At 40.2% G+C, this 27,122-nt stretch overlaps 1 protein-coding gene across 20 annotated transcripts in view; it reads right to left on the minus strand.

The window, feature by feature from the left end:
• KIAA1217 (KIAA1217 ortholog) overlaps positions 1-27,122 on the minus strand; it is a 382,394-nt gene that overhangs the window by 26,356 nt on the left and 328,916 nt on the right. For 15 of the 20 annotated variants that reach the window (XM_088150361.1, XM_088150358.1, XM_088150348.1 and 12 more), the window contains 4 exons: positions 17,151-17,965; positions 8,251-8,355; positions 7,722-7,771; positions 3,170-3,342 (listed from right to left, as the gene is read on the minus strand). In XM_088150361.1, the coding sequence (XP_088006487.1) occupies positions 3,170-3,342; positions 7,722-7,771; positions 8,251-8,355; positions 17,151-17,965 (1,143 nt within the window). Of the gene's footprint in view, positions 1-3,169; positions 3,343-7,721; positions 7,772-8,250; positions 8,356-17,150; positions 17,966-20,735; positions 20,957-27,122 lie in introns of those variants that run through there. The other 5 variants (XM_088150357.1, XM_088150354.1, XM_088150356.1 and 2 more) reach the window with 2 other exon arrangements.

Genomic DNA, 27,122 nt, shown 5'->3' on the forward strand with positions numbered 1-27,122 from the left:
ACCCCATACGGGCAGGAGAAAGAGAGATTTCAATTGAGCTGACATACAGATATGGCTAGATTCCAAGATTGTGCAGGAGCTGATCCCTGTTATCAGAGAATTTTTTGTAACTATAATCCAGGCAACTTCCCTGAACCTTGTTCTTGAATCTCCCACTGATAAACTCACGAGTATGTATTTGCATTTATAGAGAAAGGCGTATTATCATGTCCAGGATGAAGCTCTGACTATGAATGCCCTGCTTATCGCTTTTATTCAACTTTTGGATATCACTGTGCAGCATTATTGATCTCCTCAACCCAATAATAGGATGGCTAAAGAAAGGGAGTTGGGGAAGACTTTACTGATTTAACCCTCTTTCTCATACAATGAACAGAGGCCAACATTTTTAATCATGCCACATGTTAACCAGATCACTGGTCCAAAGAAAAATATCTCTGTCATGCTGGCTGGGGAATTCTAGGAGCTGAAGTCCACACATCTTCAAGTTGCCAAAGTTGAGAAACATCTTGCTTCTGCTTTTACTATTCCACCCTCCCTTTCTGTCCAATAAAAACTGCATGTAGATATCATATTCCTTCTTCAGGATGACACCCACGATTCTAATGACGCGTCCTATAAACCACAAGGCTTACGTGATAATAAATTGGTCAACCTAAAGATGCCACGAGACACTCTGTTGTTTGGGCTGCAAGAGATTAACCAGGCTGGAATCATATTTAATGTTCCCTATTCGAAGATTACACTGAAAAGCCAAAGATTGAAGACCAAAAACATGAAGTAAACAATCCCAAAACAAAACAAAACAAAAGCCCAATGCTTTGTACTCAAATGAAACATACTGGTCATTAAGATGCCTTTAGCCATTTTCCATAAATATTTACATGCCTTCTTCATTGTCACTAGGCCAAGGAACAGAACAAACTATTCTTCCTTGCTTCTATTGTTTGTTGTGAAGGACACTGAAACCACATGTCCCTAAAAGTCAGCCTCTGACTGTACATGGGCACACTGTTGTGCTTTAGGGAGGATCACTGTGTAAATGCCCTTATACAGTATTCATATATGTTAACCTCAACACCACTGAAGCAAAAGGGTTATCTCAGATTCTTTTCCGCACAGTTCAAGGAGCACTGTATTCTTAAAGTCATATTGTTTCTTAAGATATTAATATATCTCAATTAAGACATTGTGACCATTCCTGATGGTGGGTAGCAACCATTTACATTTTAGATTTTTAAAAATAACTCCTAGCGAGATCCCCACAGAAGCACACACACAGAGAGGCTCGAAAGAAAAAGAATATTTATATAAGGATCCTAAAGAAAACACACAGATGGGGATCAAGTAGTTCTTCTGGCTAAGTAGTTCAATATGTTTTCTTTACAAAATAAATTATGTGGTTGGCATTCTGCCAGACAGGACACACTGCATGAGGACGTGCTTCTTATCTCCAGATAAATGTGAACAGCCCAATAAAAAGAAACATCTTGTGAATTACATGCAGGAATTCTGGAAACTGTAATCTGGTAGTACTGCCCAGCTAGATGGCAGCATAGATAGCCACTGGATGACCTTGGCTCAATTTGAAATGCTAAGCAGGGTTGGGCCTGGTCAATACTTGGACAGGAGACCAGCAGGGTATCCTAGAGCTGTAGGCAACACCGGGAGGTTAAAAAAAAATCCTGAAAGAAGCCAATGGAAAGTCACTTTTGCATCATTGCCAGGAATCATTGGTGCCAGGAATTTAGCCTCCTAGATTGCCTCTGAAGGCCATCTGCTGGGAAACTAATGGGCTTCCTTGTGTAGTTGGTTGGCTGCTGTGAGAACAGACTGCTGGACTAGATGGGCCAGGGATCTGATCCAGCAGGCCCTGATTATGCTCCTCTGTTATGTTCTTAAGTACTCATTATCTTCTGAAGCTCAATCTGGATCAAAACCGTTGGAGACGGAAACAAGGTTCTTAATCCACCCTTAGGACTTTGTCTAGAAAAATTCACATATACCTTACAAGATTTTTTTAAAGGGGTTGATTCTACTATTTTTTAAAAGCTGCCACAACTCTTCTTGATTGTGTGTGGTTTTTTTTTTAAACCAGAGCCCTTGTAAAGGACTCGGCTTCTGCTTCCTCACATGCAGTGGTTTCAATCCAGACTGGATCACCATATATACAAAAGCAAAGACTAGTTTGAGTCACACTCAAAGACCATGTACTTTTAATGGCAACAATACACAAATGGTTTGCCACTGCTTTTGTCCAGGGTGGCTTTCAATTTGCCAGTCTAGCCTACTGTCCTGGGATTTCCCAGTGGTTTCCCATCCAAGTCCTTTCAGGTTGCTTGGGCTTAGCTTTTCAAGAGCAGCCAAAGTCAGCTGAATTCTACCTCCTGCTACAGCATGAACTTGCCCTAAACAAAATAAAAACCAGAAGCGGATTTGCACAATATATATTTTAAATACTGTGCAGTGTAGCTCTTAGAAACACTTAAAAGATGTGTTTTATTTAAAAAATAGTCAATGTTCCAAACTTTCTAAACATGATGATACGCCAACATATGTTATCGGCTTGGTGAGATGGAGGAAGGGTAAATCTCAAATTTTCTCCAGTAAATTCCTTACTTTTTAAAAATTCAAACAACATTGGCAAGAGTAAATGCTGCTTAGCCACATCTTTATGGTTTTTGACTGTTGCTGTTTTGATCCCACTTTCCCTCTACAAACAAAACCTTTAATTTGATGTTGATACTAATAGATTTGAAAGAGTATTCAGAGCAACTTTCACAGGGGTATCTGCTTAATTTGTTGCAGCAAAAACAACAGATAAGCCTTGTGGAATCTTAAAAAGGGGCACGTTCATAAGTGTTCTATTAAATTTCACTGAGGCTTATGCCAACATGACTATCTTTTTTTAAAAAAAGTTCAAACTAAAATGTGTTCGCATTTTGGTACCCATTTCAGAAAGCATATGTATCTTCCTTAGCAATTTTGCATCATATATACAGTGCTGGCAAGTAATTTTCTAAGGAGGGTAATTTGGGCAAAGTGTACTACAAAATTAGGAAAAGTGCATTTTTCAAGGGTAACTAAGATTTAGTTTGTGGATGGGTTTGAAAATGCAAGTGCAGATATGCTTGCATCCCACTGAAAGCCTTCTCTAAGGTAACGGTACCTGGAGCTGTCTTATCTGCAGAAGCTGGAGTCGGAGATCTGACACATTCCGTTTCATGTCAGAGAGGCTGAACTGCAGGGCTGTGGAGTTTGCTGGGATGGACTGGCGGGTGCTTTTACTGGAAATCTCAACTCCTGTTAATGAACTTTTCCCAGTAAAGTCATGAGCGGATCCTAAAAATAGAGAGAGACAAATGACTCCGTTAATAATCATACTTTCCTCTCTTCTACTCCTCTTTCAATCATTGAAGATTAGAGCTCCCATGGATCGCTTAATAAACTTGATGTTGTGAAAACAGTATCACAGATTAGAGTATAACAGAACACAGTGACTGACTGATGTGATGACAGAGAACAGATGAGACAACAGAAAGAGAACCATTGTCAAAAGTTAATTTCTATACAATATAATTATTAAATAAGACAGGGATTTTCTTCGGCTGCTCAAATACTTGATGAAATCTAGTCATCGGTTCGGTTAACTGGACTTCAACAAATCCACTATTATCTATAAATAAGCCCAGATATTTCTGCTTGGTGTAAGCTACACACAGATAGGAATATGTAGAGGAAAACAGCCATCTGACTCAAATAACTGAATTATTCTCTAGGTTGAAGGTGGTAATTACCTTATTAACAGTGTCACTTTGATAACACGAGTTGGTTCTTTCCTTCATGAAATAAAGTTAGCCAGCGTGTTTTGTGGTTGAAGTGTTGGGACTTAGGGTCATCCTCAGGTACAGAAGCTCCCCGAGTGATTTGGGCCAGTCACACATTCTCAGCCCACCCAACCCCACAGAGATGATGTGGTAGGAAAAAATTGGAGGAAGGCGCGCAATGCACACTGCCTTCATCTTTGGAAAGAAAAGTGGGATATACATCTAACAAACTAATATTGATTCTGAGATATCATTGAACAGATTCAAATTCAGTGCAAGAAGAGAAAACAGAAGACACATGGGCTAGCTTCACACATTACATGAAGCCATCATGAAACTTGTAAGATTTGGACTTGGTGGTAGTCCAATCCCTGGAGTGTCTATTCATTTGGCTTATGACTTATGGTATTGTGCAAACCCAGGCAATCCTGGTTTATTTCATAAATTACAGTCTAACATACTGTGCTTTAGCATACCAGGTGAACCCAGCCAGAGGAAGAGAGCTGCTGCAGACCAAAAGGAGAAAGTGGCTGAGTTTGACGGTGAAGCCAGAAAATATTTCCTTTAGCTCAAGGATTTTTAAGCTTAAAGTGCAGCCAGAGTTGGTTCTTTACTTACCACCTGCAGCTATGTCTTAGTATGGTGACATAGTTTGTTCTATTTTCCTGACATTTATTTTCCTGACATTGTTTTCCTTTGCCACACCCCACCACCCTCAACCTCTAACCAATCCATTAAGGTACAAACCAAGAAGAGTTACAAAAAGGAGGAAAAGGAGAACTGATCACCTAAGTACTAACTACGGCTTGCACCAACCCCTAGTGGCATAGTAATTCATCTTTTTTTCTTCTTTTTCTGCAAAAATCCAAATGCTTTTATTGATCCATTTTCAAAGAGTCATATATAAAATAATATAAAATAAAAATAAACAATTTACCACACACAAAAACAAAAACAAAAAGGAAATTATTAAACAATAAGAAAATACAGAAAAAGAACACACAAACAAAAACTATAATTACAACTATATCTCGGCTTCACCTGATTTTGTAAATCTTTAAAAAGAAAAACTAAGCTTTTAATATTGACCAAGCCTGTTCAAAAATTTTTCCCAAAGGGAGAGAATGTGACATTTTCTGATTAACCAAATATATAATTTTCTCAAAAATTGCTAAATCTCAATCTTAAACACAGAACTAAAGAAGAAACAAGTCCTTTATGTCTGGAATTTTTCCATCTCCCAAGAATTATCCTTTTTGCTATCATTAGAGCATGAAAAACACATCTTTGTTCTGAACAATTCATCTTTTCATATTATTTTCATCCATTACATTCCCCATTATCAGCTATAGTCCAGAATTGGGCAGTACATGTTGCTGAGTGGTTGCAGTGGGAAAACGTAAACCCGTCACAATGGAGCCCCTTCTTGACTAGTTAGGTCATACCTCCCTTTTTCAATTCAAGCCTAAGACTTCACTATATGCAGTTTTAAAGGAAGCCTAAATATAGCACAGAACTGTAATAAAGTTTGTTTTTCCTGCCTTAGCCTTCCATTGCCTTAAACTTTTGAACATCAATGAGATTGAAGATGGGCTTGATTCCAACTATACAAAAAGTCTGAAGGGTAGTTTTCCTGTCATGCAACCAATAAACTTTTGAAGGAATTTCCCATCCTAAAAGGGGAAAATGAGGTAAGGGTAAACAGCCTGTTTCTTTGCAACAGGTCATGTGTTTTCCAGTTGGCATTTTACTCTGGATGATGTTTCAGGAGTCTAAAAAGGACTCTTGCATAATATTCCGGGGAGAAATAAAAATGGCAGATGTAGATTCCTTTCCAGCCTACCACACCCAACCAGCTGTGCCTGCCTCTTCAGACATCTAACCCTGGGCAATGCCATGTTTAGAGACAGTTCCACAGGCAAAAGGAGAGAAAGAAATAGAATGCCTGAGCTCAAGGCTTGGATATGCTCTCTTCCCAGCAGGCTACAAGACAACATTCAGCATAGATGCCTTCATGCAGTCTCTTTTAAAAAGCCAATCCCTGTCTTTCCCTTCCCATCTGTCACTGCCCACCATAAAAAAGAGATGAGCCATTTTCTGAAACACCTCAAGATGTCGCAGCTCTCCTCACTCGTCTGGAAAAGCAGCTCTATGACTTGTTCAGAAAGGATGTGTGTTGGACTGACAGGATGAGGGCTCCAGTTAATTATTCTACATGCCCAAATTCCCTATCAGCCTGGCTGGGAGATGAGGGATATTGTAAAACACCCCTGGAAGACACAGGACACTCCTGGAGGATATAAGGCTGAGGAAAACGTTGTGCTCTTCTCCTTCCAAGCGTAAATTTACAACAACTTTAGTGCCAGAAGGAATCAGGTGAGGTCTACCGCTGAAAATAGTACACAGAACAGATGGTATGGTATGCATCCCACTCAGGATATGGTCAAAAAGTCAAGATGGTGGCTGCGACCATACAATTGAAGCTCTGCCTGTTTTTTATGGGTGTCACATTTGTGACACCCCTAAACTGCAACCCTAGTCAGAGTGTAGTTTCATAAAAACAGCACAGGGGGACAAACTTAACCTACATCAATGTATTTGATGGCTCATAGCCTGGCCACAGTTCCACAATGTGTGCTGTGTGTTTTAATGTTCAAGCTGATTTTTGCTTCAATACTGTACAAATCTCACTCACTTGTGCACCTTCTTTACTATTTTTTTTCCTTTTTGTTTTTGGAAAAAATGAAAGACAGCGCTTCATAAAATATATGGATACAGTTTCAAATAGATTGGAAAAGCATGCATGTTGAGTGTGGCTTTCATCCAGCCGGATTCCAGTTCCCTGAATTCTTATATATCAGCCATTATGTACACCAGGCAAAATTGACCAGCACAGATTCTGTGGGCAAAGCTGTCATTTAGCAATGGCACCAAGGGAAGAGCTAAAATGCTGCTTCTCTGGGGAGAGGGGTAATGCCAAATAAGCACCGAAGCCAAGTGGAAGCTTAAGTCAGAAATTTTCACCCCCACAAAAATAGGTTTTGCTTTTGGAATAGCACAACTTTAGGAGACTTCCAACAGCCGCAAAGGTGGAATTCGCCCCTGCAAGAAATGATTGCTCACTGCTTAATGTAAGAATGTACAGACCGGTTCTGTTTTAGCTGAGTGGACTTTGAAACAATGGGCTGACTATAGAAGTCAACCACACTAGGAACAATTTTGCACTCTTTTCAAGTTAAGTTACTCTTAAAGAAGAGTTGAAGGGGAGATAAGAAGCGTTACTGACCTGCAACTCTCACAGGAAACTGATGTTGCCCTTAGCTAACAAGCAAACCATTATCTTGTTTCTGCAAGTTTCCTATTTTCAAGGAAACCTTTGCAGATCAAACATTCTGCCTATTCTTGCATTCTGAGGTGGAACAGTCCAGGCAAGATGATAAAGTATGATTCTTCCTGAATTTACTCTAAGTGTCATTACATTCCATCATGATTTTCCCAAATACACAGAAGTCCAAGGCAGAGTTTTAAGTTTCCTTGGGCAAGAAGCATTGCAGATTTACCATGTCTTTGCAATGTTTGTTCATTTGGAAATTAGACACAGAGCTAAAGAAGAAAGCAAACTAAATAGTCAATTAGTCTTAATACTGCAAAAGACTATCATCTTTAGGATCCTTCAGGTTTAACAAAAATCATATCTTTTCCTCCAGACTCATGAAATCTCTTCTTCCAGATTCATGAAATTGCAACTACCAATCTAGGGCTCCATCAGTTCCTTGGTCAGATTTCTGACAGCTGAAAGCATTATGGCACATTCAAGTTTTTGTGCTGAGCCCCAAAACTCCCTTTAAGATAAAATGCATTCTGTTGTGCTTATCATATCACAAGAAAGCTTACCTGACTTCTCAGCACTGCTCTTACTAGTTACAGTCTTTACCATCTTCTCACTAAATGGAAGAAAAACAGAGTATAATTACACTAGAATCACCTTGATGTTATCAGATAACAAACTTTCAAACAGTGAACTATCAATGCTTTTGCTTATAATTACAATCTAAATTACATTACAGGATCCTATCTAGAGTATAGATTACCTTCTAGTTTAATTATTTGCTATGTTCTATGATCTCTCTGTAGCATGTAGGTTTAAAGAAGAATAGAGTTCCACCACCACCAAGGGAATTTAACCAGAAGATTAATTGAAATGCTAATCAGAAGAATAGGGCAAATCTCCATGAATTACTCTTCTATTAACCCACATTTTTAAAATGTGAAGATGAAATCTTGACTCAAGTGAAGTCAACAAGGTCAGGAATTGTCATGGGACATTCCCTCCCCCCCCCCCCCGGTGATCACGAACATTATTACAACAAAATAGATTTAATTATTTTATTTTATTTCATTTTGTTTTTCGTTTTTTTTTTACCTAGAAGGATCTTTGCTATTACTTGTATTTGGCCCTTTTAAAAGCGCAGACTGAACAAGGCCAGTTAAACTGGCAATCTGTTTTTCCATGGCTTGCATCCTCTCTCTGTAAGACAAGAGAATCCTTGGTTAAAGCCAAACGCAGTCATTTCCCTGGCTTGATTTTCCAAAGGGAATGAGGATCACAGAAAGATACCATGGAGTTTCTTTCATAGCCTGTGGTATCCATTTGCATGTATCATGTGAAAAAGGGCCAGTTTATTTATTCACACACACACACACACACACACACACACACATACACATCCAACATCCTTGTATGACTATAACCAACATATTGTTATGAGCTCTACTTGCTATCTCACAAACCATACAACATTCTGCATATGCTAAGATTACAGCTTCCAGAATTCCCAGCCAATGAGGCCACTGGAATTCTGGGAGTTACAACATATTTGAAGGTTGACAAACGAACCAATCAGAAATCTCAACCTTTAAAAAAAAAGATTCTGTCCCTCTATGCTGCTTCAGCTTCTTTCTGACCAATCATCCCTCCCTGGTTGCTTCCACTTCTTCCTCTCTTTGGCTGAGTTAGAATTTCTTTCTTCAAAGGGAAGGATCACCTCATTCTTCTCAAGTTCTTGTACTGCCTACCTTAAACTCACATCAACTTCTTGACTGGGTTCCTCTCACATGTCTTGTTTTGCCCCCAAAAGGTTTCTTTGCCTTGTTTTGCCATTCCTATCACCACACATGATCACTTATGCTTGGCATAGGATCAGGATTTGAGCCTTCACCAGTTCTTGAATGAAGGGTGTGGGATGTCATACATGGAATCACCTTATTTTTACTGGTCACAGGATGAAACAGCAATGAGATCAACTGTACTTTAAAAAAAAGGATTTATTTCATCTCTTTTTTGCTGCTTTAATTGCTTTTGGTTTAAGTTTTTGGAGTACAAGTTCAGTAGTCTAGGAACCTATCAAGCTGTATTTATTTCTTTTGGCAGAGAGGAGGGGAAGACACTATATAGGCAGTCCCCAGTTGAAGAACACCCAGTTTAAGGACGGCCCGTAGTTAAGAACGGAGCCTACTATAGCAAATTTTGAGTTAAATACACAATGATTCGAGTCAGATACACAATGGTTCAAGTTCTTACGCAAAACTACTTATACAGTAATATACAATAAGGCTGTTCCAGCTTACATACAAATTCAGCTGAAGGACAGACCTTGGGAGTGGAACCCATTCTTAAACTGGGACTACCTGTATAATGATGGTACTCAAGATAGGTAAATAACCTGTGGCACTGAATTCAGCCCTTCAACAAAGGCTGCTGCTGAATTACACATTTCAGTATGACAAAGGGAAGAAATTAAGAAACACAAAAGGATTATTTAATAATCTGTATCTTTATCTATATTTAGATCTCTTTTCATTTCAATTGAATTTAAATGAACTCAAGTTTTTTTCCCCCTGAGTTATCCATTTTTTGGAATGCGGTTGTCTCATTCATCCCCAGAAAGCTTCCACATACACATTCCCAAAAAGTTTGCACAATCAATCCCAGGAGAGCAGAGGTGATGTCCCTGACACCTGAAAAGACTTCTGGGTCAGGACTATCTGTTGGTCCTGATTAGAAACCTGTTTTTCTTATGCCTAGAGAGGTAGCTGTGTTAGTCTGTTGCAACAAAACCCACAGAGTGTCTTGGTGGCATCTTGAATACTAATGAATTTATAAACGTGGATGCTATAAGACAGTTCTTTGATGGTTGTGGTTGTCCTTGCCTTGTTTTGCTTTAGTCACATTGAACAATAATCCATTCTGTTCAATAGATTTTTTTCCCAGTCTAAGCCTACCTCCTTCTACTAGTTTAATCAAAATTATTTCTGAATGACCCCAGTTCCAGCCTCTTTCATGATTTCACTGAAGATACTGCTTATTTTTCTGTTTACTACTGTGATTATTAGTCTTTCAACTCTCATTCTTTGGTCTTCCTGGTAGCCTATTTCCAGTGAAAATAGGGCCAGAAGAACTCAAAATATTATACAGTCCTGACCATCTTTGGTCTTTAACACTAACCATCTTTGAACCAAAGTTTAAACAAACCCAATTATGAAAAGAGAAAGCTGCAATTACATGGTCAACTTACGGCCAATCTATTTATTGCATGCACTTACTCTACAGTAAGCCGTTGCATAATAAAAATGTTTATGGCATACTGAAAACACTGAAGGAATATATTGAAATCACACCATTCTAGCACTCAGTGACAGAGCAGGGAAGGAAAGATCTTTGAGTGGGAGCCATAGCAGCCATAGCACCAAGCTGTGATTCTCTACTTGCTTCTTCCTCTTTTTTTTTAGCTGTGGCAATATTAGGAAAAATACTAGTTCTGTCTCCGTTATATTCATTGTCATATGTATTCTCCTATTTTCTTCTAAGCCTGCCATCTTTAAGCCAGCTAATATGGCATTATCTAGTCTGACTGCCAACAGCTGTCAGGGCCTCAAGCAGAAAAGTAGTATTTGCCAGCCCTGACACCAAAGGGTTAAGGATTAGGAACCTGTGGCTCTCCAGATGTTGCTGAACACGAATTCTCAGAGTCCCTCATCACCAGCCATGCTGGCTGGGGCTACTGGCAGTTGTTGTTCAGCATCATCTATATTTTGGAAATCAAAGTATTGTCATGGTCAAAACGTTGGACTAGGACTAGGGAAATCCACATTCAATCCCTGATTAGTCAAAAAATTGAAATGTTCTTCAGGCAGTCATGAACCTTCAGTCTAACCAACCTCATAAGGTTTTTTGGAGGACAAAGTGTGAGCTCCCTGAAGAAATAGTGGCATAAATGTAACTAATGAATATTTTTTTCTGATCCTCTGTACAGCCGGGTTAGACCCTGACATATATCCTAACCATTATTGTTTAGTTCGGCTGGTGGTGGCTTTCCAGATCACAGCAGAGTCTTTCTTGGTCCTTCCTCTTAAATGGAGATGCACTTGGAGCTTTCTACCTGAAACCTGATGCTCTCCTATTTCGACTGCAACTCACATATGACTACCAGAACTGGGCTCCAAAAATCCAGATGCTTGCTAGATGGTAGCTATTTATTTATTATGTGTATATCCCACTGCGATCCCATAGGACTCTCAGCAGTTCTACAGGAACACATGACTTATTAAAACATCTATGAACCAATTAAAATAATAAAAAAACCTGAAACATACAAAAACCAAAGAATCCAAACTCAGGCATCAAGTCCCAAATGCCCTCCAAAAGAGCTCAGTTTCCAACTGCCCTTGGACTCCTAGACTCCATCCAACCCAGGTCCCACTGTCTGGAGCAACGTAATATAGAAAGCCCCGTTAGCAATAACTCTTACCATCCAGATCAGTAGCCATAGTGAGCTGCCCTGCAGTTGGTCCTTTAAATCCCAAGCCAACCAGATGGGCCCAGAGGAAAATAAGGGGGTTCTATCAGGTTGGGGCAGGAAGAGTTTTGGGGTCTCTGGAGAGAGTTGGCTGGAGTCCTAGACGAGGGGGGTTGCCTCAGGCAAGATTGCAAGTGGTATTGTTTAGCTGTAGTTAGAATTATGTTAGGATTTTTTAAAATCTTTTTTTAAACTGTGTGTAGAACCCTCTCTTCTTTTGATACCTTTCATAAAGTTGGGGTTTTTTTCATCCTGGAGTTGACCAGTGGCCTTTTAGCCCCTGCCACAGCTTGGCTAAGCTACAGACTCATCCAGTTTTTGTCTGGTTTCGCTTCTTGCAGTTACAGTTGCACCTGGGATGAGGGAAGGATTTCTCCTTCATCCCTTCCTGGTCCCCCAGAGGACTGGTGAGGAAGGGAGAAATGGATTTCTAACCATGTGTGTGCATGCGTGTGTGTGTGTGTGCGGCAGAAAAGGGACCTAATTTTCCAGTTGCCACCTACCCCCAGGCATGGGTTACCTCAGAACCAAAGGGCCTCAGTGAGAGGGGTTGGTTAGACCCTGAAGGCACCTTTCCCCTTATTACAGAGCCAAAGGCTAAAATGTCTAAAAGTCACCATGAATAAGTAGGAGCTGCCAACTGCTTCTACACCAAGCCAATGCAAATGCTGATCCAAATACACCTTCTTTGGCTGCAGCACTGTACCATCAAAAATACCTGCCTCTTTCATAAGCCATCTTTGAGGCTGGCATGTAAGTTCCTTCTGGCTGAGAAATGAAAATTTGAGAGATCAAGGAATCGAGCACTGTAGTAGAAGAGGCTCCCTCTTCAACCAAGACTGACCAGCGTATTAAGAAAGGACAGAAAACTGTCGTCCTTGCTTTAGATCAGGCAAAATCAGAAGTAATCTTGAAGAGCAGTATGAAAGAGCATTCATCAAGTCTACTCTCTTTCCAGTAAAGGCTGAAGATGGTCAGTCACAGGTGGTAGGGAAGAACCAAAACAACACATACACATTCTGGAGTAACTGTGGAGTAAATTTTGGATATTTTTCCTACTTTCTAAGCAGATTTATTCTGCCCCACTTCCATAGTTCTCTCCGCCGCCCTTTTTTTTTTTTTTTTTTGCTGATGGTATCTAAAAATGTGCCTTTGGATTTGGAAAAGCAGAACCATTTCAAATCACATCCCTCTGAAGCCTCAATAACGGGCTAAATTGAATGGGCCTTAAATTCAAAGGGAGGCTCAAATTTAGAACTTTTGCTATTGTTTTTTAATTTAAAAAATTATCTCTCTCATTATATTCCTTCTATTTTGGACACGTCATATGAAGACTTAGCTTTCTTGAGAAGTCTGTAACACTGGGAAAGGTGGAGGGAAACAAGAAATGGGCAACCATCAGTAAGGTGGATGGATTAGATTGTAGCAGTTATGGGTGCACCGCTGGAGTTCTGAAGGGTCAGGTTGTGGACAAATCATCCTGGAGAAGGTCTATCTACATGATCACTAAGAGTTGACACCAACTTGATAGCATATAATCAATCAATTCATCACTTTTTTTTTTAGAAGACTTTTATGGTAAAAGCCCCCAAACCTTGACATGAGCCAGGCTTCTATATATCTCTGAGAGGACGGTTTGAAGACATAGCTTTATATTGGCAGCATCTTTTTAGAAAACAATTTCAATGATATTTGGTATGGAATAACCATCTCACTGTCTTAATTAGTAAAGATAATTTAGATAATTTAGCACAGGTCATTACGTTTGATTAAATTGACCTCCATATTGGACTTTGAAATTATCTAAGCAATGCTTCTATGCCATTTCCCATTCCCAGAAGCATCTCTTTTCTTTTGTTTTTATATTTACACTGAAGAAAGTCATGTTGATAGAGACATAAACTAGTACGTCAATTGTAAAATCTTGCATTCAAGTTCATCTGCTCATTAGTCTTGGCGTGGATGGCCCTGATTAAACAAAGATGATGTTTGTCACAGACAACATGAAATTTGCAGAAGCCTCATTTGCATTATTAATGAAACTTTCTAATAATTTTTTATCCTTATAAAAATTACACTCATGGTCTATCTGGAGGGCTTTTCAGACAGCAACAGGGAGATGAAGAAATGTTGATTTAGGAGCAAAGGTCATGTTTTGCCATGAAGTCAGATTAGAGATGAGCCAGAACAGCACTTATTCCTTTCCACCCACTTCCATTTAGAGAAAGTGGACCAGTTACAGACTAATTCAATCTCTCCTCTGACGTTAATCTCAGCTCATGGCTGGCAACAGACTTCTTTATAGGTATTTGTTTTTTATGAACTGAAGTTGCACCTGGTGCCCTAAAGAATTCTTCCTAACTTAGCTGGGAATTCTGGGACTTGGAGTTCAACATATCTGTAAGGTGTCACACGGGAAAGGCTGGTGTGTATCTTATTGGTTTCAGCCCTTAGCTTTGAATAGACCAACAGCCTATGAAAAAACAAGCATTAGCATCTGTTTTGCATTTACTGTGTCACTCCATTGCAAATCAAACTGCTCTTACCCTATTATATAATTAGATTTAAGACCCTGAAACTTTGTTTCCTACGTTGGTCACTATATGAATTCTCAGAAATGGTTTGTGCTCCAAAGAATCTTTCTAAATGGCTCCACAGCCACAGAAGGTTCTTGAAAAACATGAGGAAGGGGGTAGAAGTTTACCTAGTGCTGCATTTGAGCCGCAAGTCTTTACGTTGAGAAACACCGTTAGGAAAATGCTCTATTTATCACTGCGAATTTCATAAGAATGCACATAAGGCTCCTGAGTGAGCATTTTATAAGGTTTGCTTAGAGACTCTTAGTCAACATTAAATGTAATAGCAGATCGAACTTCTGGGATCTGAGGCAACTGCCTCTGAAAAGGAATGAAGTTCTGAAAGCCAGAGATGGATGGCAAGTTCAGTGGACACACAATTACCTCTGCAAGCAATTACCCAAGCAATTTCTAAAGGAAACCCCCAAACAGTTTATTGTACCACAACAATCTTTCTTATCCCATAATGTAGTCAATGGCACAATAATGTCCTAGTAATGACATTAGAAATCTGGAATTAGTTACTAGGCATGGAAAGCATCAATCATCCAGATGGTCAAAGTGGGGGCCACTGACATCAGGCAATAGGACTGCCTTTGCACATAACAGCAAACCAGGATTTTTTTAAACCCACATGGTTTGTCCAACAAGCCAGAGAGGCTGGTTCAAACATAATTGTGAACAACGCAATGGCTTAGTGTTGTGTGTGAACTATGTTACTTTGGTGATTAGAAATGAGAACTGGAGGGATACTGACTCCAGATCTTATCACTAAATCCCAGAATTCTCTGCGGACCAAGTAGGACAGGCACCTCCCTCCCATCAAACTCCCTGCTTTGTTGTTTTTCAGTCTAGGCCATTTGAAAGTGGCTGTCTGACTATCCTACCGGGCCTCAGATGATCTGATCATCTCTTCCCATCTCCCTACCTTCTGACTTCCAAATGTCAGCCTGAGGAATATGGGAAATACTGCAGTTCATAAGTAAGGAATATCTTTGTACTTGAATAACTACAAGGAAATGACCAAAGAGCCAAATAAAGGGGTGGGGGGACGAAATCAAAGTAAAACATCTGAAACATGATAGATTGTTAACATATATTGGGTATTCTCTCTTCTTTGCTGACTTGCCTCAAACATTCTACCTCACATTTTAGTAATTCTTTTGCTCCAGAGTATATTTGGGTTATTTTATGTTCAGCCAAAACCAACACTAGGAACAGATGTGTTATGCTTTTTTTATTGAAACTTTTTAAAAACTTCTGTGATCCCAGCAAATTATTTCACCCTTCATACAAGTTATTTAAATAAGCATATTATAGAGAGGATCAGCTGGAACATCTCAACTAGGATTCCACCAGCAGCGTCCTTGCCGGAGAGCTGGCTCCGTCTAATGACAGCTGCGTTCCTTGGCCCACAGACCTGCCAGCCGTGTCTGCAGAGCTGACCCTTTATAGAAAAAGTTTGCTGACCCCACAACTAGAATATTAAAATTCAGTTTGGTTCTCCTTGTTTGCCCATGCCTAGGTGTTACCAGAAGTTACCAGGAGTTTTTGATCTCCTTTCACATGTGATGAAAGGGAGAAGGAATAATATCCTGATAAAATTTACCTTTTCGTTTTCTCAAAGGTGTTGTTTCCCTTGGAAAAAGTCTTCTCTCATTTTACCATATTGGTAGATGGTGATTCTGATGCATGTAAAAAAGGGGCGGGGCTTCTATGGCATGATTGTGATCACCACATTTTTTTCCTCCTTCCTGCAGAGTCTGCAGGATGAATTAGAACATTTTTGTCTCTTTTTGCTAAAGAGAACGTATGCGTCTGAGTCGTACAAATTTGTTCCTGAAAACATGAAACAAGGCTGAGCAAAAGGATATTCTGGGTCTTATGGGATTTTGATTTGAAAATATGAATAGGACTATTCTAACAATATTCATAAGCTGTCCTTTATGATTTCCCAGATATTCTTTAATCTTTTCTCATGAGGTAACTATCATATAAAATTGTTTATTGTAATGTATTCTTTTTTTCCAATTTCAACCTCCATTCAAAATGAGTGTAACAACAGCAAAATGCTAGATTTTGCGAATTTGAGCTTTTTATTAGATGGGACAGGCAACTGGTATACTAGTTAAGAAAGGAAAAAGGGAATCCTATTGGAGGGAATCCTATGAATTATACCATTAAGACACAGTAAATTTCTACAAATAGAGCTTTTCTTTTTCTGTTAGGATACAGCTTTATAATTACGTTAGGAAGGGTCTTAACTTGGTGACGTTATCTACTATGAAAAACAGCATGTGATTATAAAGGTGTCTCCCCCATATCTTATGTAATCATTAGAAAATAAATGTATCGCTAAATGCATCATTTGCAACTACACCAGCTTTAACAAAAATCATAATCGCAAGCATGCTGGGGGAGACCATTTTGGGGGAGTACGGGGAGAGTCAACCATTCCTTTCCCACCTACACCCCTCCTCATGCAATTATAAATTTAGCTCCCCTCCCACCTCCCAAGACCAGTAGCAATGTGTGTGTGGATCAGAACTGCAATCCTGGCTGTGGAGATAAAATGTGATCCTTCCTCCATGTCTGCTATTAAATAAACAAATCTAGACATAGCTGCAATTGGCACATTCAGTGTCATCTGTACTTTGGCCCAGCATTGTGATTTCCAAAGTACTGCTAGCAACGTGTAGAAGGAAGTCAGTGGCCACTGAAAGGAACATTCCAGGACCTTAAAAGAAAGGTACAGTTTCTGTACTGATCTTTTGAAACTTGTCTGGGTCAAAAGCCAACCATAATGATGGTTCTTCAATCTCCCCGATGCAACTCACTCACTTGATTGGTCACGTTCAAGACACATGCCTGGAAATCTTTCTCCATCTTACCTGGTTTCATTCTCTTTTGGTATTACCGCCGTTCCATAGCCAAACACTTTCTTGTCAGGAATGACAGGGGCCACCTCAGCCATGCCAGATAAACCTAGGGCATTTCGAGCTTTCCCTTCCACAAAGACAGGAGTCCCTGGATCTTTCTTGAGAGACTGTCGACCAGGGGATGACCTGTCAAGGTGAATGGTGTGCGGTGACACTTGGGTGTTATGGTGTGTATGAATGTCTATCATTCGAATGTCAGCCACTCGGTGAGGAGAGGCAGGAGGCGTTTTGGAACTCAGAGTTGGCAAATGGCTGTCAGGATATTTCCTTGATTTTTGTCGATATAGTGACTGCTCCACAAGTTCAGTTTGCATAGGAGGACTGCAATAAGTGCCTGAAGACCTCATTGTGCTACGATGGTAGGCAATGATGTGATCGGGTACATCAAGAGGATGTCCTGTATGTGAACTCGCAATGCTCATCCTGCCCTCGTGGAACAAATAGGGGTCAGCATAGAGCCCCTCATTTCGGAAAAGAGTAAGGGTCTTGTTGCCCATGTCTTCATCTGGTTTCACATCCCTCCTTTCCAAGATGGCACTAGGGCTCGGTGAGATGGGCCGTGGTGCAGGCATGTTAGAAAGCCTGTCTCGGGGAATGGTTGCATTGCCAGGGCCACTGACTGGCCTAACACTGCTATATGGGATCCGGGATGGAGAAGGGGGCATTGAATGTGGCACTGGCGTAGGAGGCGGGGAGGTTGGAAGTGCATGAGGAGGATGTGAAACAGATCCTGGTCGAGAAGTATTTGGGAAGATTTCTCTCTGCATCTGCAAGATAAAGACACTGACTTAGAGAGGCATTTGTTCTGGGCTGGTCTAGAGAGAGCGATACATTATATTATTCAAACTTTCATTAGCTGCAGAATAGTAAAACCATACTCAATACATAGTATTCACTGCTGTATGAAAACTGATGCCAAGTATCATTGGTACTGAAGGCTCTTTCCCAAAAGAGAGAGAGTTCATTTTTACATCTGCAATGTAATTTATTCATCTAACTACATCATTTGGATTTCAAATAGCCATTTGTTGCCTTCCAGAGAGCAAAAATACACCTATTAGGTAACTTCCCCAAGAATGTGCCATCTGTTATCCTGTACAGTTTTAAGAAACAGGACAGACACAAAGGAAAGAAAGGTGGGGACTATGTTGATTTTTAAATCAGAATTGAGAAGCTGAAACATTTAGGAAATATCAGCTGACATAGGAAGAATCTCCATTTGGAGTAAGTCTTCAGCAGAACAAGTCCATTCAGTACTGGATGACTTCTATCTAGGCATGTGTTGAAGATCTGAGTTCATACCAGGTCAGTTTAGCCCACTAAACTCTTCCAGCCATTATGCACTCATGTGATAACCCAACAACATTTTGAGTGGTAAAATCTCACACTTCTTTGCGTTGGGTAGAGAAGAGGAAGTTCTCTGCTTTCGACTATTTCTCTAGGACAGCAGCTATGAGCAAACAAAAGTGCTGCTCAGGCATACAAATATTATACATGTTTCACTCAACAAGAATAGTGTTAGATTCAAAGCATCTTAGATGCAAATTGAGCACAATGTCCTGGTGTTAAATCCCCATAATATCCATCTCACTGGGATGTGGTGCATATTGCACGGTGATCTTGCTTAGCAAAACATCTTTCCAGAATTTTAACACAGAAAGAGGATGTTTCCCACTGTGTAACAATCACAAGATTCTCCACACGGCTACCAAAACACAGGGTTGCAACCTCTCCCTTCCCCATCCTTAAGTTTGTTTTTATCATGATGTCAATTCCTACGCCAGAATATGCAATAACAGTTCCTATTATACTCCTTTCCACGGCCAGAGCCTACAAAGGACTCTTCTTGTGACCAAAGGTCAGAGTGAAGGTTTGTAGCCTTAAGCCCTGGAGAGCTAATACTGCAGCAACTACAAAAATAAGTAGGAAATAAGGAGTGGTAGAAGGTGCAGAACATGAAGAATTAAAAACAAACACCAACCAGCACAAGCAAGCTTCTCAGTCCATTGTGATGTGCATATAAGCATTTCTGGCTTTTCCACATATGATACAACACAGAGCCCATCTATCCACTGCAAATACATCTTAGAAAGGACTGAAACCTGGGTCCTTCAAAAGTGCCAATTTAAGGGACATATTTTCACCTCCACTTGCTTTCAACTGTTTATTTATATCTCCTTAGGCCTATACTTCTAAAAACAATGGATTTATTTTTTAAAAATCAGCATTATGTTATTAACAGCAACAAAAATAATAAAGAAAAAAGTAAGAAAAAATGAAAAAGGAAGGAGTATTAGGTACGTTTGCCACCTTGAGTTATTTCTAAAAATAAGAAAGGTGGATAAAAAAAATCTAAAAAAAAACCAAACCTCCAGATTAGTTAGGTTAGGGAGGGTAAGAAAATGAGGGTATTTCAGGGGCAGCCCACATACATAGAATACCCTCTTGGAGGATGTACATTCAGCTTTTGACCAAGCTATTAACTCTTGTTTGCTTTGAATGGCAGTCTGCTTTTTACTAATTGCACTGAAATACTGCTTTTATTCACATAAACTTCCAGCAAAGAAAGGACTTCTGGATTGTCAGTCAGAATTTCTACCTGCAGCGCACCAAAATGCATTATATGTCACCTGCAGCACATCTGCTGGGAAGCTGAGGCCAATCTGGATGTCTCCATTAACATAATACACAGTCATATGCGCTGATATGGTGAGTTATCAAGCACGGATCAGGCAGAAAATTATTCCTCTAAGGAGTTCACCTTGTAGGCAATAATAGTCTTCCGATGATCAATACATCTACATCCCAGTTCTATCCAGATGAACACTCGTCTAATGCTCAGTTGGCACATCTGCCCCAAGCCTTTGCACACACAAGCATGCACAAAGTTCAAACACCTCCCCATTTCTGTTTTATGTGTAACACACACATACATCTATATAGTGTTTCATTTACTACAGTTTAGATCTTACTTGTATTATTCCGTTGCCATACGTACATTCATGCATCCCCTGCCTCCAGAGGCTTCTTTTTGAAAGTTACACCTGCATTTCACATCAGTTCTTATGGAAGTATATATGAACCAGATGTTGCGCTTAGACAAACTTCTTAACATACGTGCATTTAGTACCCTTACCAAACTGTCCTTTACCACAAGGAAAATCAATCACCCAATTTGGCATCCTGTTGCAGCGACTTCATTATACACTGAAATCTAAGCAAATGCATACATTGCTAGCTGTCTCCCCTCCCAACTGTCTTTAAAAAGCAACGATATATATTGTTGTAGTAAATGGAGTAGTTTTCTTTGAATTAGACTTACACATACGCAACCTTGTTCCCTCCACCCAATATCCTTCTCAACCGCACATCTTTTAGATCAACTTTTCTCCAGCCCTCTTATTAGCTTCTTCTGTTATTAGATTTTGTTGAGGAAATATTAAAGGAGCAGCACACTGATTTTACAGTCCAAATCACCAGTGTATTTCTTGTCTCAAGCTTTTCTTCTCTGCAAAAAAAAAAAAAAATGCCACTTACATTAAACTAAGCAAGTCTTTCTGGTAGACCAGACAATCACTAAATTGCACCCTATACGTCGCAGTGCTTTGCTTTCCGGTCTACAAAGGATCCATCTAGAAAGACAGTGTTCCTACATCCATCTTCTTAAGAACTATATGTATCAAGGAAAGCTTGAGTCTCATGGTTGACCTGAAAAGCGCCCTGCTTGCTCCACTCAGTCCTCCAAACGGCACTGCTCCAGTAGCCTGAAGAACTGATCTCCCACAACAACCGTTCCAGTTTCTCCTCCTCTTGCAAATTAGTCACTAAATAACACCCTTTGGCATGTCATCCTGTCAGAAACCTTGCAACATTCCAGATTACGCATCGGCTCCCTGAGTAAGGCGCGCACACAAAAAGCACAGAACATGACAATTTGTAAAGAATTCAGTTTTCCAAAGAGAGAGGAAACCAACAACAACCACAAGACTGTGTGTGCGTGTGTGTGTATATGTGGGAGGGGAAATCCATAATAAGAAGTGTCCTTACAGTAATTGCACAACAAAAACAATGTTTCAAAACGTGAACATTTCAGTAAACACAAGCTTCCGGAAGCCTGGGCAACACCACTAACAAAAATCACAGCCTATTTTCCAGAGGAGCTTTCAAGAAAGAAATCCAAACAGCCTGCTTCATCTGCAGCCCAGATGATTTTAACCGCACCAGGAGAAACCAGAGACCTGTCTACTAATTAACTTGTTACCTTAGCTGCTTTGCCCAGTTGAACTTTGGGAGTCACCATAAATCAATTCCACTCCTATCTACAGAACATTACACATACAATTAGGTTGGGTTGGTGGGGGAGAGGCAGAAAGGAATAAAAACATGAACTGGGTCACCTTCTTGATATCTATGGAAACTAACGAAGATGAGAAATACTTGCTTTAGGTCAGCCTTCCCATCCCAGGGCCCTCCAGATGTGCTGGAGAGCAGATTTCATCTTTCCCAGCTTGTCAGGGCATTGGTTATGAGTTGGGGATAATGGCAATTGTAATCCCATGCATCTGAAGGGCTCTGGGCAGGAGAAAGTTGCTGTAATGGGGACACACCCACTGACAAGCACATTTGCATAAGTCAATCAGTTAATGGACCCCTGTGTTCCAGAGTGTGGCTATTTAGGGTAATTAAGTAATAAATGTGTGTGCGTGTGTGTGTGTGCGCGCGCACCCCTTAACTAAGGTCTGCTCAAACTCCTGAACAGAAAAAAAAAAGTTCCATGGAGGCAAATGACCAATCAAAAAGCTCTGTAGACCACTTATCCCAATTGCCAGATGTGAGGTTTAGCAACAGGATGCTTATCATGACAACATCTGGCCTCTGAACCTCCCTGAAGCATCTGGCTGGTTTCTGATTCAGGAAAATAGAATAAAATTAGAATGGCCCAGCAGAGTTCTTCCCATAATTTTATTGGTTGACACAGGGCTGATCACCTCTCAGACGCCACAATTTTGCACCCGTAACATATCACACGAGTGTGGATCTCCATCAAGCACTGATTAAAAATGCTCTGCCTGCTGGTGTAAATGGGGAACCTAGCCTGCCCCGAGCCTTAGAAAGACAAGGTCTGAATGGAAAAAAAAAAAGTAGGAAAACTTCCACAAGTTTTTATGGCACATTGTCATTCTTTAGTTTAATCCTACACATTGATCTTCAAGGACATTAAATATTAGTACAATTTTAGCATCTCTTTGTGACTACAGGAATCCTCTAAGTTATCTCCTGTGAGGAAGGAAAAATGCCCTTTTTACTGTTCAGAGTTCAGTATTTCTTATAACGATCATTTTTTAAACACCAACTCTGGCTTTCTAGAACTGATAATTCTCCACCACTGTTGGACAAATATATCCCAGCATGACCTTCACAGTCCCAAAATATCTGTTGGTGGGAGAAGACTGCTAGTCTCTTCACTAAGATACCCATGACCTTTTAAACCATTTTAGTCTCCTGCCCCAGTCTTATATTCCCTTCACCCTGCAATGACTGTGAACATGTTGTTGGGGTTGTTATTATTTAGGTTTCTATTCCCTTTGTTCATCTAGGCACACAGCACTCCTTCCTCCATTTTCCCCCACAACAACAACTATGTGAAATAGGCTGGGCTGAAAAAGAATGACTCTCAGTCCTATTCCAACATCTTAAGTGTCACACCTTGGTGACTCATATTTTCTCTCACCTTGTATCCCTAATTCCTGGGTCATTTCTATAGTTTTCCTTTAGTCACTGCAGAGCGTTAGTCCGAACAAGACTGAAAAACACTGGCTGATTATCACTAGTAATCATAGGCACAATCACTTGTACACACACAAAGATGTCTAAGCTCCAACAGGCACATCTGTCACTAGAGGGAGCCCAGAACTTTTCATCAGATGAGGTTACAGCATAACCCAAGACTGCTACAACTGTGCTCTAGGAAGAGAGAAAGCATGGCTTCAGTTTGAGAGTGGCATGAATTTCTATATGGGAGAATGGGAAGTTACGTGGCTCAACTAAGGTGGGAAAGAATTAGTGCATTAGTGGCTTAGTTTGATTTGCAACACCAAAATATTGCGTATTTATGCATGGGGCAAAGGTAAAACTTTATCAAGGTTGGCATGAGATGCCATCCAATATTTTGAGGCAAATCTAAAACCATTCTGCATCTTTTCAACAGACAGAACTGATTTGATTTACATTTATCAGTATATTTCTTTTTTGTCTTCCTCTATACAGGGATGGCACCCCATTTTCATTCTTACCGAAACCCTGTGAGGTGAGATAGTGACTGTTCGAAAATCACAGGGTGAATGTCATGGCCTAGTAGAGATTGGAACCTGGGTCTCCCTGGTATCCGTCCAACACTGAAATAAATCCGCCAGATATTTTTTGCCCATCATGCTTAGAGTGCTAATTAGGATTTATTTGGACTCTACCAGGAGGAACTGCAGAGCAGATTCAATCTATATGTCAAACTCCAGTTTTCACCAAGGGAAGGAACACCAGGGAGATCACCAACACCTTTCCATTACTGTAATCCAGTGTTTCTCAACCTTAGCAACTTTAAGCTGTATGGACTTCAACTCCCAGAATTCCCCAACCAGCATGGCTGACCAGGGAATTCTGGGAGTTGAAGTCCATACAGCTTAAAGTTGCTAAGGTTGAGAAACGCTGCTGTAATCTATAGCCAGAGGCCAATACCTTCTTGCTCTTCTTAAGACAATGTAGTACCCATCCCAGTGTGTAATTAACTTTTCACTGTCCCCAAACTGCATGACATTGTTGAATCTCAAGGAGTCTTCTACATTCTCAGCTTGATGTGTCATCTGATTTTGATGCTCTCTCAAGATTTTGAGCATTAAAAAAAATAATTATTTGATTGAGGAAGAGTTCATGAATGTCATTTAGAGATGTTATAGGCCTCATGACCCCTGTAGGTGCCAGGGCTAACCTTTGAACTAACTTGTACCAGATGGGTGTCTCCAAGCCTGACCTCTGTATAAATGTGTCAGACTTGATTACTAGTTTGAGTCACTAAGACATTTTTCTCTGACTTCTCCATTTGCTCCAACTACCTTTGCCTCAATATTAGCTATGGAGTGGGTGAGTCTGACTGTGTGCCATGTTGTGCAGGGGTGTGGTAGGGACAACTGCAGTTTTCTGCACCATCAGAACACTGGCATTTTTCCCCTGGCAAGGATATCCAGGCTATTTCTCTGCTTGCTCACTTAGCATTTTGCCAACCCCAAACAAACACCATATGTAGTTGCTGCGTAATGTCTTCATCTACGTGTGTTGCCTGTTACCATTTGTATTTGGCCCTTCTGAAGAGGAACTATGCTTGGCTTAAAGGTCTGCAGCGCAATTCTTAAAATACTTGAGTATGAGCAGTTCTCTTGATGGCCATGAGAATATTGTGGTCACTATTCCCCATCAAAGTGTGTTTGTTTATTTAGAAAATGTATATGGCCCATATACATTTGAACTCTGGATGGCTTACAACAAAAAATAAGGCAACAACTGAGGCACAGTAAAACTGTACTGCACATGCCACACCTATATTGGGCTCATCTAGCATTCTTCTTACCTGGCCAGGGATGGAGATGTATAATTGAGGATCATCAGCATACTGATGATATAATCCTGCAGACAGATTACCTCGCCTGGGGGTTCGTATGGAAGTTAAATAGGAACAAAGAGAAAGGTGAGCCCTTGGGCACTCCACATAGAAGGGGCCTAGAGCTTGATGCCTGCCCCTGAACAAAACTGACTGGAACCAACCACTCCAACCCCCCTAAGCGGGTCCAGAAGGATGCATTGACTGATGGTATCGAAAGCCACTGAGAGATCCAGCAGAGTACGATGGAGGCAACATCCCAATCTTGAGTCTTCCAAAGATCATTCATAAGTGCAACCAGTGCTGTTTTGGCACCACAACCTGGCCTGAACCTTGACTGAAAAGGGTCTGATAATCTACTTCATCTTCAAATTGCTGAGGTTGAGAAACACTGGTTTATGCCATGTGGTCCGTCCTCTTCATAGGTATGATGCAAAATACTTCCTTTTTGCTTCATGCAAAATTACAATTTGGCCATAAATTTAGATCCATCTCCTGAATTCTTATAATTTTGGAAAAACTTGGGGCTAGCTAATAATGCATCAGTTACTGAATTCAGAGAACTGGAAAATATGGAACAGATTTATAAGATTACTTCTGAATTTACATAATTCAGCTCTCATCTTCTGAATTTCAACACCATCACTAACAAATACCTATATAAGTTGGCTTTGTTCTTGCAGCTTATTCATTCTTTTCTCACTGGAGACAGATCATAGCTAGCCCAATCCACCCAGTTACTTCAAGAATAGTTGGGTGTCTATTAAAATGTAAGAGTATGAATTGCCCACAAATACAGAACAAGCATTGCATCAGCATGAAAACATTTTTTAAAAAGGTTTGCTGGTTGAATATGCATTGGCTTTGGTGGAAGTACTATAGAGCTCAGAAAGACTATTTTCTACTGGGGGAGGGCGTTATTCAGAATCAATGGAAGCACAGTATTCAATCAAATATCATGATTACTGAAAATGGTAAGAGCCCGAAGGGGCCAATCATTGTCAAGTCGAATAAAGGCTATTAGCTCAATACGAAGCACACTTTAACTAGCCTTAGGTGCCTTAAGCCCAACGAGGATAGAAATTCAAGCCTGCCATTCAGAGGTATATTTATGCAATTTCTAGAATGAACCATGTTGCATTCGTCTGATTTAAACATCTGTTTGGATAACAGCTATATACATAATGCATGAGTTGATCACTGTCATGACTGCAATTTAATCTCATGGTTCCAATAATATATATAAACTGCTCAAGCATCACCCCCTTTTTTAATTACTTTATCAGGAACCCTCAAGCTCTGACTATCACGCCCTGCAATATCCAAAGAATAATTAATTGTTATTCACTAGTTTTGTATACACTAACAAAGTCTTTTTCCTCCAGCTTGACACATATTTACAGAGTAGAAGTAAAAGGGACCATTCAGAATTTTTACAAGCCCTCCAGGTCTTGCCAAGGATAGACCCACTAATCAGAGAATAGCAAAGCTTCCATACAAATGAGATTTAAACTTGAATATTTCACATGGTTGCCCGTCCTAATTCTCTATTCTCACAATAAAGCTGTGCTATGCTTTGGATCCAAAGATGAAAAGGAATTTTGGAGTAGGTATGGGCATGTACATTGCGTCTGTCAGCACTTCCTTACATAGCTGCATCATCTCCAGAACATATTTGAGATGAGGCATGGACAACACACCCATGCCCATTCCAACACACCTTGTGGCACTCCACTGGCACATCCTTGACTCAAACACCTATTTGCCCAGGTTCATGTGGCTACCATGCAAGGTCAGAAGAAGACACAACCTTTTTCAGAAGGAGGCAAGAGATATGGCATATGCAGTTGTGCCAGTTTCAAAGGACCTTTTGGACTGTGGATCCAAGGAGCATCACAACTCAATTTCACGAACACCTTCAGCAGTCAGACACCTAAAGCAGACTATGGGCTCCTCCACCAGCCTTCCCATCTCTCAACTCTTCCGAATCCAGTGTAAAATGCACCCAAGATTGATCCAGGCTGTTTAACTTATTTTCAGGTCTATATTTAGATAGGAAGACTCTGTACATATGATTACATTTAGAAGTCCAGAGCTTGCAGAGAGCTGCAATCAGTCACCACTTGCCCTTTTTGGCCAATAGCGGAGCACTGAGAACTGTGAGCCAATCAGAGCTCACTAGTCTGTGAACATCAAATGCCTCATCCCATTCTGCTCAGATCAATGCCTAAACACACAACCTTGCTCCCAAATAATGGAAAATAATTTGCTTGCAT

Source organism: Python bivittatus, unplaced genomic scaffold (genome assembly GCF_059951505.1).
Source record: "Python bivittatus isolate LINGU-HERP-01145 unplaced genomic scaffold, Pbiv_v1 ctg000610_np1212, whole genome shotgun sequence".
In the NCBI taxonomy this organism is placed as follows: Eukaryota; Metazoa; Chordata; class Lepidosauria; order Squamata; family Pythonidae; genus Python; species Python bivittatus.